General features: G+C 36.4%; 1 protein-coding gene across 1 annotated transcript in view; it reads left to right on the plus strand.

Annotated features, from left to right (window-relative positions):
- Positions 1-14,045, plus strand: part of SLTM (SAFB-like, transcription modulator) — a 26,072-nt gene that overhangs the window by 6,106 nt on the left and 5,921 nt on the right. The window contains 14 exon segments of the mRNA XM_009321577.1: positions 3,212-3,276; positions 3,581-3,766; positions 4,208-4,255; positions 5,283-5,310; positions 6,681-7,149; positions 7,713-7,762; positions 9,761-9,879; positions 11,501-11,650; positions 11,737-11,846; positions 11,935-12,095; positions 12,447-12,538; positions 12,762-12,925; positions 13,999-14,032; positions 14,035-14,045. The exon segment at positions 14,035-14,045 is cut by the window's right edge and continues 151 nt beyond it. Of these exon segments, the coding sequence (XP_009319852.1) occupies positions 3,212-3,276; positions 3,581-3,766; positions 4,208-4,255; positions 5,283-5,310; positions 6,681-7,149; positions 7,713-7,762; positions 9,761-9,879; positions 11,501-11,650; positions 11,737-11,846; positions 11,935-12,095; positions 12,447-12,538; positions 12,762-12,925; positions 13,999-14,032; positions 14,035-14,045 (1,687 nt within the window).

Here is a 14,045-nt window from a genome sequence, read left to right on the forward strand (position 1 = left end):
CAAACACTAATTCTTCCAAAATTTTATGAGTGTGTCACTCGATATCTGCATCCAATGCAGATATCTAGTTTGTTTAAGGCTTGTCTAAAATATACTCTTCTATAATTCTGTATGCACTCAGGTAGCCTGAATTTCTCATGTAGAGGGCCATGAATAGGTAGAACAAGCTTACGCTACTGTAAGGCTTGTAAATGAGATGAAAGCTAAACACACATAATGTTAAACCAACGTTTTAAAGATGTTCTAAATTTTCTACTTACTTCTAAGGAGAATATTCATTCTCTGTGTAAATAGTCTGTGGCAATTTTATGGTGTGTAGCAATTGCCGTTGCCAGAAAAAGGATTGAGCATGGCTTAAAAAGGAGTGCCATCATTCCAAGGTAAATTAGTATTTGTGTTGTTAGGCACCCAGATTTCTGGTGAGTGCTGCTTATACTACTGACATTTTCAATGGCCACTGCATGGATAAACCTGTACATAAATTTTATCATGTGTTCACAACTTCTATGACTTGAGACCTACTGTGCCTGTTGCCTGCAGAAGGTCCAGCTGTTCTGACTGTAATTGTTAACATACCTTTTAATCCCAGTTATTTTCCTCGAAGTGGTACCAGTCTTGAGTAAGTTCACAGAAACAGTCAGTTTCTGAAAGGTGTTTGTTGCAATCTGACTTTAGTTACATGAAATTATGAGCCAAGTGTGCCTTTCAGTAGCCCATTGTGGATGAGTATCAGTGTGGAAAAGTTTTTTTTAATTTTTGTGGATGCTGGCTTTTTGGCAAGTTACTGTACCAACATCTGAAAACTATCTATATCAGAACCTTGAAGTGCCACTTTTGAGCAGTGTGACTCTAACCAGATCAAAGTAACCCGAAACAGAACTGAGAGGGAAAGCAAACTTCCTACCACTTACTGGCTTGAAGCTGAAAAGTGAAGGTCATTGTTCAGGTCTCCTTATGCCTTGGAATACCTCTGGTACTCAGAGTAAATGGGACTTATTGCAAAGAAAAACAGACAGACTAAAGAAAGGCTAATGAAAACACGTATTCCTGTCTGGCTTAATCTAGCAGCAAACAAAAAATATGGACAGCTTCATTACTGAAAGGTATAACTTCCTCTTGATGAGGACATGTCAATAAAATATAGTTCTCTAGCTGCCATTGCAGAATGGTGGGACTAACTTGAGGTAGCTTTGTCAATTTTTTTTTTCTAGTCCTTATAAAGTCTGGGTTCCAGTTCACCTGCCAGATTTCCTCAGGCAAAATGAGTGAATTTAAATAGCTTTCATGATAGTACATGCTAGATAGTTGCTAAATATGTCTAGCATCTGCTGTGCGTGTTTGCCTGTCTCTGTGTATGCTTAGCTGGATATGGGATGCAGGGAGAATTTGGACTTTCAGGTTTAACAAACTAAAGAACTAAAATGTGAGAGGGGTAAAACAAAACAGTTGAATGTGTGTAGAAATCTTTGCTGTGTCTCACTGCTTTTTATTTATATTGAAGATATCTGTGGCTGTAGATTCTACCACAGAGTGCTAAAACAGTAATACAAAATTTGGGTTAGTCTTGCTTTCAGGCATCAGCTGTGATGCATATCAAAAACTGTCCTTTCCAGTGTAAGTGCACTGCTCTTTCTGAGGAAAGCCAGCTTCCCTAAGTATACCTGTGCTGCTGGCTTTTTGCACCAAAATCTCACAAATCTATTGCATTACAAATATCAGGAATGTTTTGTTTGTTTTAAATGAACTAAAATAAGGGGCAAGATCTCTTTATGCATTTAGATCTGAATGTTGAGATCACATGTTTTGCAGTCGTAGAAATAACTTCTGCCATGTGTCTTTTCCTGGAGACTAGTGTGCATCTGAACTCAGAACAACAATATGCTGTATATAGGAGTGCTGTCAGAGTGCTGCCTTTCAGTGAAATGAGTAAAACCAACTGGAATCTAAGTAAAACCAAAACAGTAGTCTCTCTTCTTGCCCTGTAGTTGAACAGTTTCCAGCTTTGAAATGCAATTTAAGAACCGTGTATGAAAGACTATGGAAATTAATTGCTGACGAAAATTGACTGTTCCAGGTAGCAGAAATGTCCATACTGTATCAAACTAAGGCTTATGTTTTTCCTTTCTATTCCTTTTGAATGTCTATAGAATTGATTTAGCCATTCATTAGAGAGTTAAGAGATGAGGGAAGATGTGATGTCAAAAAATAAAGCATTAAGTGCTGATCATGACTGCCATCTCATTTGCATCTTGAATTGACACTGAGTTTCAGTAGAATATAGTAAAGCCACTTCCTAACAGAACTGCTTTTGTACCTTGAGCCACTGAAAACCATCGCATAGGCTAATCTTTGATAGAATGAATCAGAGAGACGGAATGCTCTACAAAGAGTGTTTGTGTGGAGATATTTATATCTAGCGTTCTTTCGTCTTGTTTTTGCAGAAGATTAAGGAAGTGCAATGGGTTCCAAAGGGAACTGTGTCTAGTTGTCGTCTCCACAGAGCCATCTTTGTTAGAAAAAAGTGTGCATGTGCTGGAAGAACAGAATTCTTTAATGGAGCATGCCCTTAGTACAGTAAAGAATATGTAAAAAACCCAAGTGCTTCACCTGACTCAATTCTTCTGCTGATTGTTCCCTCTAGTGATGAAAAGCACTGAAAAAGGTGGCTTGGAGAGGCTGTGCAATTGCCATACTTGTGGATACTCAAAAACACAGCTAGATAAAACCCCGAGCAATCTGATCATATTTGGAACTTAGCTCTACTTTTGAGCAGGAGATTGGGCAGATTAGATGACTTTTAGAGGTCCCTTCTAACCTAAATTGCTCAGTGATGCTAATCATCCTATAAAGTAAGGCCTTTCCAAAGTCTTAAGTCATAAAGTCTAGTTAACTCCAGTAATTCTAGAAACGTACACTTTAATGTTCTCCTGAATTCCATTATCACTCAAAGTAGAAGGATTAGTATTAAAATCACTAACTTAGACGTAACTGCTTGTTTATGCAACAACATTGATTGTTCATGCTCACTCAGCTGACATTTTTTCTCCTCACCTTAAAAATACTCAGTTTTGGGAGGGTTATATTATAGTGAACAGTTCAGATAACTAGAGCATATAACGAATAATAAACTAAAGCCCAACACATAATCAGTATTGAAAGAAAGTCTGTTCTACATAGCAGCTCTAGTCATTAGCATATCCTATCGTTTCAGGTAAAAAGCAGGAAGCTGATGAATTAACTGGTGATGCTTCAGTTGAAGATGATTCCTTTGTCAAGGTAATAAAAGTATGTAATATTTTTTTTCCCAGTTTATATTTAAGTTCAATGTTTGACTTTATTTACCAAAAAAAGTTTCCATTTTCTTTGCGCTAATTTATGTGCAAATTTGGAGCATTGTTTTTACTGTACTCACAGCTGTGATGCCTAAGGGTGTGAAGGTGTGGGGTTTTTAAACATGCTATGAATTTTTATTATGGATGTGATAACAGTATTTTACAGAAACAGTGATTCTAGCAGTGAAATTTTCAGAATATTGCTAATACCCTTAGTTATGCCAAATATTTGTTGTTCACACCAAAAGGAAAGCGAATTGGAGACTCAAGATGCAAGTGATCAAGACGGAAATGATGAATTAAAGGACTTCAAAGAATCTGTTGAAGATGAGAACTTGAATTCTAAAGAATTACCACCTGCAGAAAAGAAAAGATACCACAACCTGGAGCCAGCAGAGACAACAGAAGATGCAGAAAAGGATTCTGAAAGTCAGGTACTTTGTTGTATTTTACATGTTTGCATTTTTATCAGCAAAATGTACATTTTTCTTAGTGTGTCTGTATTACTAGGAAGTCAGAACTAGTTTTTAATTTTGTCTTGCTTGCTTATCTTTAAAAGGTAATTTGGTACTTTTTTCTTTCTGTGTTCTTTGACTTGTGTTTGAGTAGTCCTGAAATAAATGTGGCATTGATTGATGAAGTTCTACCACAGTCCATACAGAGTTCCCAAGCGGTCCTTTTCCCTGGTACTAGTAGTGACATACATAATCTGAACACTGAACTGAAAGATGCAAGTCATGAGAACTGCTCATTGATGTTCACCTTATTGAGTGTGTATCCACTTAACTGTTTTCTGAGTTAACTGAATCTCTTGACTCTTTGAATGTTTGTCTTACAAATAGTTTGCTGAGCAAGTCCCTGTTATGTTCTCATAGGAAAATGAAGGTCAAGACATAGAAGATTACACTTTTCCAACTGTCCATGTAAGTTCCAAATCAGTTGTGTTAAGCTGATTTTCATGCCTGTTTACTTGGAAAAGATCACTTTAGACTGGCTTTTTGTTCCAGCATACATCTTAGAGAGTCAGATGATGTAATACAGTAAAGGTAAACAGTATGGGAAGCTTTCATTCATTATTTTTTTTTTTTTTTAAAATAATGCAGATAATTGTGATTTCCAAATCAGGCGTCCTATTTAAATGCAAATTCCTGTCTACAATTTGGGAGTATTCAGTGCATAGACTTAGCAAGGCATATTTTTCAAACTCTCTTAAAAACACTTCAGAGGGCTATGCCAAATGCTAACATAGTGTATACAGCCTATACAGGAGTTCAGAACTCCTGTTTTAACGTAGAAATTTGCCTTTGGAGAATGTTTGGGGGGGTGTTGGTTGTTTGGGGTTGGTTTTTGGTTTGTGGGGTTTTTTTGTTAATACTAACATCTGTAACATCTTTAAGTTCAGAAATTCATTCTGAGTTACGTGGAATTGGTGTCTGAAAAGGGACATCTCATACAGCATGTCTTGCTTAGTGAGGTTAATGATAAATAAGTAAATACCTATTAAAATCATAGTTTCATTTTTAAGTACTTAGTGAAGGAAGTCTACCTAGTTTCTGACTTCTGTCCTAAGCTTTTAAAGCTTATAATGGATTGCTTGTATTTCATTGAAAGTAGTAATCAGCAGTGTGATACCCATTCTGAAGGCTTTGGCAAGACATGGGACAGTTTAGAAATGTCCTGTTAAGTTAAGGGGGGGAAGAAAATAGCTGCATGTTCCAACCAATTGCAAACTGCAAGTGATGCAGATAGATACCAGTGAAGTTTTGTACAAATTTCCAGTGATTTGACAAGGGAGTGCAGAGGTTTGTTTTCTAGATCATCTTTTCTTTGGAAACAGTTTTCAGTTCATTAATTTGCCTTCATATGATAGAAATTCTGTGGAAAATATGAACTGTTCTGCTTAAAGTTTTAAAGTAGGAGACATTTAGTCTTGACTTCCTTTTCTTGCAGGATGGTGAAGATGAAGAAAATGAGAAAGGTATGTTTAAAGTTTAATAGAGTTCAGAGCTCTTTAGTCTGGTAGAGCAGGCAACTTTCTCTTGTAATATTCAATCTCTTTACTAATACTAGACTTGTCTCCGGTACTAAGTATCAGTTGTCTCCTTATTAAGCTTAGCACCTGGAATCATTGCGGTCAGTGGGTTTATTTCACTCCTAAGAGTTATTTTACTCTTAAGAGTTGATTACAGTACTTATCAGTTACTGTGGTGGATGTCTATATAATACAGTTGTAATACTATGATTCTTAATGAAAAAAACATAGTATTCAAGGACTCTGATTTTAATATACGGTAAGTCTTGATGCAAAAGCTTCCAACTTGCACTGCAGTAACTGATGTTTAATTGAGTGAAATGATACACCCTTACACTGAACTTGAGCACCCAACAAATGTATGGACCATCATATGCTTGGCTTACTGTCACTTAGAAATACCAGTTGTATATAGGATGGTAAATCAAGTGTTTGGAAACCTGTGGAGTGGCTACCTTTTTTTTTTTTAAGCTGTGCTCATTAGTGAAACTATAGAAGGAATGTAATACATTTGGGCAAACAGACTTCCTGGACAGAAGTCTTAAGGATTCTACGTATTGTGGACTAGAAAGGACATGGAACACCATCTCTTTACACAAGATGGAATAAACACATTACTGAAGTTACAGGATAAAACTACAGACTCCATGTTTACGAGGGACCCTGTGGCTGAAGTGTCTTATCTGCACAAATCCAAGAATACGTTTGGAGATGCCTATGTGGGACTGAGATGGAAAATCTGTCCAGTGGATGAAGACTGAGAACCGTTTGTCTACGAACTCTGGATTAAAGCTCACTCCTCCGTTTTCTGCAGCAGCCTTGTACAGCTAACTTGACTGCCAAACAACTGCTTAGAAAGGAAAAGCGAAAGAGAATACCAGTGTGGAAGACTGACTGAAATTCTCCAAGACTGTAATTCTTTCGGATTTGGGAAGGTTAGAAGTCCTAGAACCAGGAAGATTCAAAGACAGATTAAATCAAACTGTGAGCGTCCAAAGCAACTATTTTCTTCTGGAACGCCAAATCCTAAACTGGAAAATGGATACTTCTTATGAAGAACGGGTATCTCCAGGATGGAACCGTATTCTCTCTCCTAATGTTTTGGTATTTGTCTCTAGAAAATGTGTTTTGCCATGAAGAATAAGTGATCCTGGGTAAAGGATTTATATTTGTGTTAATACACCTTGTGTTTTTTTCTAACCTTCCATCAGTGCTAATAACTGGCTTTGTATTTTCTAGGTCCTATTCTAGCTTATGCATATGAAATTGTTTAAACTTCTTGTTTTGCCATATTTATTCCTGTTAAATCCTCTTAGATAAAGCAGGTTCTGGTGATGGTACACAAGAAGTATCTAAACCTCTTCCTTCAGAAGAAAGCCTAGCTGAGGCTGATCACACGGCTCACGAAGAGATGGAAGCTAACACCTCTGTGAAAGAAGCTGAGGATGATAACATATCGGTTACAATCCAGGCTGAAGATGCCATCACTCTGGATTTTGATGGTGATGACCTCCTAGAAACAGGTAAAAATGTGAAAATTACAGATTCTGAAGCAAGTAAGCCAAAGGATGGGCAGGATACCATTTCACAGAGCCTGGAGAAGGAAAGCAAGGACTATGAGATGACTGAGAACCATAAAGATGGTAAGAAGGAAGACTGCGTGAAGGGTGATCCTGTCAAGAAGGAAGCCAGAGAAAGTTCAAAGAAAGCAGAATCTGGAGACAAAGAAAAGGATACTTTGAAGAAAGGTCCCTCGTCTACTGGGGCCTCTGGTCAAGCAAAGAGGTTTGTTTTTCTATGTCAGTTCTTTACGATACTGAGTACCAGCATTCAATAAGATCACTCTACATTAAGGGGGTAGCAGCAAGAATCTTATAATTAGTATCCTATGCTCCTGCCTATAGATTTTTTTGACCGCCATAAGTTACTTTTTAAAATTCAAGATCTTCGTATAGACACTATGTCCTACTGATTGCATTGTCGAATTGTCAGCATTTATTTATTTTTTTCAAATTGACGATTTTTTTAAATGTCCTTGTGATGATGGTAATGAACAGCTATCAGTTCTAAGAACACAAAATGAAGTCAAGTCCCCGTCCTGAAATCTGGAGAAGATTGCCATATATCCACTGAATAGAGTTGTCAGAAAATCTAGATCTTCAGGCATCTTGGGGAAAATCAGTGCAAGAATCCATAAGGGAATCATTTGTTCAAATATACAGTCTAGCCCTTTTTTATTTTTATTTTTTGAAATGTTAACTTGTCTATTAGTATTAGTAGTATAAAATGCAACACTTGCCAAATGCTGTATTTTCAATTTTCTTCTGATTTTTAATTTGCTTCTCTAGCTCTACTAAGGAATCTAAAGAAAGCAAGACAACATCAAAGGACGATAAAGGTAACTACTACAAATTAGGGTAGTATTGTCTTGAACTAAATGCTTTCCTGTTTGAGAAGTTGCTTGCCACGTACTAAAATGGTTTATATAATTGAACTCATCCATTTGTAGTAAATTATGCTAGAGGTACAGTCGTCATTAGCTGTACATATGTGTCTATATATTTCTTTTTTTCTACTTATGCCAGATTCCTCGTAAGATCAAAAATACTTACTCTAAAGACTCAATGAAAATATATTCTCCTATTTCAAAACACTTTTAGGAGCAAATTCCACTTAATGTTTCCCAAGTCTGTGTTTTGATGAGAAGGTGTAATTTTCAGATATGCCTACTGTAACTTACTTAGAACAGTTTGGGTTGATGTTATACGCAGAACAAGCAAAAAATAATTGCAAGTACTTAAATATAACGCCAATGAAATTTTTTGAACTCTCAACCAAGTATAACAGCTGAGATGCCAGCTAGCAAAATTGCACTTGTGGCTGTTTAGTGCATTAAAGTTGGACCTATTTGTCTACCTTGGAGTTTCCATCTGTTACCATAAAAACCTGTATTATGATTATAAATTCACATAGTGGAGCTCAAGAGCACGCTAATGTCACCAGTTACACTCATCCTTTGTAGTTGAACAAATGCATTTGTATAAGCTCATGTGTCTCCTTATTTTGCCTACTAGCTCTCTGCCAAAAACCTTTGTCACAGAATCTCTTGCGTATTGCTAATGGATGAATGGAACTTTACCTGATAAATGAATTTCTGAGGAGAAATTTGGTGACAGACATAATTCAGTCTTCTGTAGATACATGTCTTTTCATGACAGTTCTATGCTTACAATGAAATTAAATGAAGGTACAGCAAATCTGCTTTCACGTAGCAGATATGACAACTGTAATAGTAACTATCATAAGGCTGTCTTAAAATACATAACCAAAGCCAGTATAGTGGCTCTTTAATGATATTTAATGATACTCTAAGTGTATCACAGTTTATCAAGATATCTGGGTTTATCAAGATAATCCTAGTTTGACGATAACTGAGATTTGTTGCCTCTTGCTCTTAGTTCATCTTGATGCATTGAAGAAGGAAAACTACCCTTTTTCCTCAAGGTGGTTAAATTACCTTTTAAAACTCTGCATACCACCAGGTTTTCCAACTCTTTAGCTGGCAATCCAGTTCTGGTCTTGCTTGTATGACTGGCTACATTTTAAAATACTCAAAAGCAGTTCATACATTTAGCAGCAAGCAACAGCAAGCTGGACTAAATAATATAAGACTAAAAAATGTTGTGAATAAGGTTACACAAATCTCTTTAGTTCTTTGTTCTATGTTGCAAAAATGGCTAATATATGGGGGGGGGGGGGGGTTGGGGGGGGGGGGGGGAGTTTAAGGCACATAATGTTTTTCCGGCTTTTCTTTAGTATTTTCCTTAGTATGCGGGAAATCATTTTGGTGGGTTGCATCCAGTTCTACATGCAGCAGTATTTAAAAAAAGCTGCTCTGGATGGAGGGCAGATACTTCAAGAAGTTTTGGAAATTGACCACATTATTCTGGAGGCTAGGATTAACTAAGTCTTACTTAGTTTTCTGCCATCTCTTTGGTAGTATGAATAGTGTAAAGACTTACTGATGAAGAACAAATGTTGGGTGCTAAAAAAAATTTTCTTAGATGGAAGTTATTGATAAGAACCAGAAGTTGAAGCTAAATGTACATACCCAAATGAGGGGTAAAGCATGCCTTTAACAAAGAATTGTATGATTTTTCTAGCTCTGTCATTTGGGTATGAGTTAGCCAAGCTGTTGGTCTCAATACATGGGTAAATGAATGAAATCTTATGGCGTATATTTTTTTTATATAGAAGTCTTTTCAAGAAAGGTAACCGGATAAACAGTTACTTAAAGGTAACAGGCTAAGTTTCTCTTTTCAGCAACAGTTTAGTTCAATATTCATGGTGCCTTTGTCTCCTTAATTTTTTGGCTGTTTTGTAAAACTTGTTTCAGGAAGTGCAAGCAGTGTTAGTGGTAGCAGTGGAAGTTCAACTAGAAACCTGTGGGTTAGCGGACTCTCTTCCAACACAAAAGCTGCTGACTTGAAAAATCTCTTTGGCAAATATGGAAAGGTATTTCATGGGGTGTGATACCATGTGTGTTGTGTGTGTCTCTTTCCCCTCCTCTATTCATTTACAGAAATAGAGTAATACTTGATTTAAATAAAAGTCTGAGATGAAATGTCTAACGAATGTAATCTAAAAAACCCCAATATTTTCACATCTGAAGTAAGAGTGCATGCTTACAGGAACAACCATATGTTAATTTTGTAAGAAATTTTTCTTCCTGTTGAGGTAAGATAGATGCAAAAGAAATGTCACAAATATGACTGGTCAGGACTGGCTTTAAAAAAATTCTTTTAAAAATTAAATAACGATGGCTATGTTCTTTTGCAGCAACTGTATTTAACCATGAGTGTAAGATAATGTACTAACAGGTAAAATTGTAATATGAACAGTCTTTATAGACCCTGCTGCTTTGGAAGGCTGTTTTTAAAATGTGTTCTGAGGGCTTATGAAGAGGAAAAATAGGTAAAAAACCGTGACAGTTAATGTCTGTTCTTTTAGGGACTCTTTTAATGACTTAATGAATTTTTTTACAGGCTGCTTAAACTGTCAGTTTTCCTGGATTTTGGTTTAATTTAACATACAAATTCCATAGAACAATGCAGAATCTATATAAGCTAAGCAGCCTTCTAAAAACAGGTTTTGTTCCACTTCTCATTTTCTCAAAGGCGTTGCTGATAACTATGTGAATTCATATAGTTTGTATAAGCCTGTGCAGTTATGACGTTACTGCATCTTGGGAACTAGTTAGAACCGTAGCGCTGTGAATATCAAGTGTGTGTACTGATTATTGGATATCTGATTTTTCTAATGAATTTAGCAGGTGATTTTATTTAATGCCTTCACACGTGTTGAGACCTGAGAGTATATTTTGTTAAAACTTCCAGTTGTTTGGCTGTTTTTGCTGTAAAGATGCTTGGTGCCTGTATTTGCTTAGCTTCCCAGTTTTAAATTAATTGGGAAACATGTAATTTCTAAATGACTGCACCATTACAGGCTGCTAGAAAGATGAAATTGTTGCATTAGAGCATGACTACATCAAGAAGACTGGCTCCAGTAGTAACAGAAATTCTAGCAAGGAGCAGGAACACAAAGCTTAATGCTTTCTCAAGAAGCAGGTATCAAAGAGCTGGTTGCTAAAATTGCTTAATTGACACATTGCTAGATGTCTTTGAAGACTTGGCCCGCTTATTAAGTTACTACATAATACTGCTTATACCTTCCTGCCATTAACTGGCAGCTGTTGACTTTTTTGTGAGGGTCATCTGTCAGAGATGAACCATCACATTCAGATCAGTGGTGTTTCTATGAATGAATTTTGACGGTAACTGTCAAAAGAAGCATTTAGATAACGTGCGTGAGGTTGTGACTGGTCAAAACAGACATAAGCATTAATATGCCTTGATGTGAAAGTTGGGATAAAGTTCTCAAAGCTGCAGCTTCCTGTGGAATGACATGCTTTTGAAAACTTGGAGTGTCAGTCTTTCTAGTGGGGTGGGTTTGTTGTTGTTGGGGTGGTTTTGTTTGTTTCGGTTTTTCTATACTAGTGTAAAAATATTATTGGAATACTATTGCTTCCTAACTAGAAATGTCTTTCTCAAAACCTAAATTTTACCTGTTCATGTAGGTGCTTGGTGCAAAGGTGGTCACAAATGCACGAAGCCCAGGGGCAAAATGTTACGGCATAGTAACAATGTCTTCTAGTACAGAAGTGGCTAGATGTATTGCACACCTTCATCGAACAGAGCTGCACGGACAACAAATTTCTGTTGAGAAAGTAGGTTTAATAAGGTTTAAACTTTTCCATAGACCATCTTATGCAAGAATCTGTATTAACCTATTTGCTTTTGGAAAAAAATACAGGTGAAAGGCGATCCCTCCAAAAAGGAGTTGAAGAAGGAAAGTGATGAGAAATCTGGTTCCAGTAGAAGCACGGGAGATAAGAAGACTGCATCAAGTGATAAAGCCAGCAAGTAAGAAATTTCACGTGTCTTCTGAAGCTGTGAAAATCCTGTAAGCTGAATTTTCCTCATTGCATTTGTGTGTTTCTTTCCTAACAAGAACTCCATCAACCAAAAAAGAAGAAAAGAAATCTGAGAAATCTGAAAAAAAAGAAAGTAAAGAAGCCAAGAAAACAGAAGGTAAAGATGAGAAGAGTGATAATGGAGCAAGTGGCCCTAATCAAGAATCCACTAAAAAAACTGAAGAAAAGAAAAGAATAAGTATGCAATATAGCCATGTTTCCTCCTGTTGAATCTGTGTGTCTGACTTGTTTTGGGGGCATGTTCTTGCTCTTACCGGAAAACCAGATGATTAAACGCCTGTTCTTTTTTAGACTCAGTAACATGTATTACCGTAGAGCTGATGTTAAAGCTTCCATATTTTATATTACTACTTAATTACAGACATGTGCTGGTATGTTTCTCCTGCCAGTAACAGTTCAATTTAGAGATTTAGAAATTTCACCAAGGAGAATCTGTAATGGACAAATAGGGATGTGTGTGTGTGTGTGTGTGTTAAACCTTTTTTCTTTTTTTTTCTTCTTTTTTTTTTTCTTCTCCCCCCTTCACTAGGTGGTAAAAGCCCAGGTCAAGTTGTAGTTTTAGACCAAACAAAAGGAGACCAAGGCCACACTAGGACAGTTAGAAGGGGAAGGTTTGATAAAGTAAGTATCTATAGATTTGATGCAATCCTTATCTGGTTTGATACTACCTTACAGTTGATATTTTCACTGAAGAGTCAATAAACTATTACAAACTGTTAAGCTTAGATAGAAGCTTCATATGCTTTTGGATAGCTACGTAGCTAATGATACTTGAACATAGCATCCAGAAATCTCCCTAAATGAATGAGACTTCTGAAATAACCATTGTAATCTCTATCTATAGCCACAGATATTGAGGAACAAAGAGCGTATTATTCAAGATAAAGTGAAATTCAGGGAATACAGGGGTAGAAAGGATATCTTGCCTTTTGAAAAGATGAAGGAGCAGAGATTGCGAGAACACATGGTTCGATTGGAAAGAATACGACGAGCTGTTGAACTCCGAAGGTAGTAATTCAACTTTTTGCTAAAGGCTATTTTATACATTAATTGATCAGATACTATATTTAGAAATCTAATTAGAATGCATTCTGTCAAGCCTTTTACTCAGATGTTAAAGTCTGGGACTCTACCTAACAGTATCTTTATATGAATTAACAGACTCCAAAATTTTTGTTTAATCTTTTAATAGCCGTATGTGTACACACATAGCTTAGTGTTTGTTATGGGGGGGTGTATCTCATAAGTGTTACTGCATGCCAGTTTTCTTCTTGAAAAGATGAGAAGTTGACTAGGAGATGGGGCCAAAAATAGTGTTTGGGGTTTTTTTTTTGTTTGTTTTTAAACAGAGAACTGTTGTATATCTAAATGACAAATCAAGCATAATACAATCTTGTCCCTTTAAATAAAAGGACTAAATGGCTAACTGTTCTATTCTGCTCTTTTCCTACGGCCAAAAGTTTGAAAAGGATAGTTAAATGACTTGTGTTGTTAGCTGGATTTCCCTAAACAAAGGAATTCCCAGCAAGCATAAAGCTTAAAGGAGAAAACGCCTTTCCTGCTTCTTGTAAGCTTTACTATAGGAGGTGGGATGAAGAAAGCAAAATAAAACTGTTGACAAGTATACCTAACCTGTGCGAGTCAGAGTGGTCATGTTATTCTGTCTTATTTTTGGACAGCAAACAATAAGTAAATTTTTTGTTAGCTTGAAGAAGGCAAGAGCTAAAATAGCAAGTATTTTTAAGATGTAAATCATATTCTCTGCTAAGCTGTTGTTATTGTCTGCAAGATGACAACATAGAAATATGAATCCAACATAAAATACATGAAGAAAGATGATTCTTGATACAACTTTTCCTAATATCTGTTGTTTGCTTAAATGGTTCTGTAGAATACGCTAAAACTAGTTTGGCTACTTGGGACTAAAAGGAGTAGACTTCCGATACCAGGACTTCTGTCAAGACCTTACTCTCAAATAGGTTTTTTTTAATGTCTATGCCTAAGGTAATGTTGGTTCTGGATGAGAAAACTTTTCACATGAGTTTCTACTACCTCTTTTTTTTTTTTTTTTTTTCCTTTAGGCGAAGAGAAATTGCTGAGCGGGAGGGTCGTGAGAGAGAACGCATAC

This window comes from Pygoscelis adeliae, unplaced genomic scaffold, assembly GCF_000699105.1.
Source record: "Pygoscelis adeliae isolate BGI_AS28 unplaced genomic scaffold, ASM69910v1 Scaffold183, whole genome shotgun sequence".
Lineage (NCBI taxonomy): Eukaryota > Metazoa > Chordata > Aves > Sphenisciformes > Spheniscidae > Pygoscelis > Pygoscelis adeliae.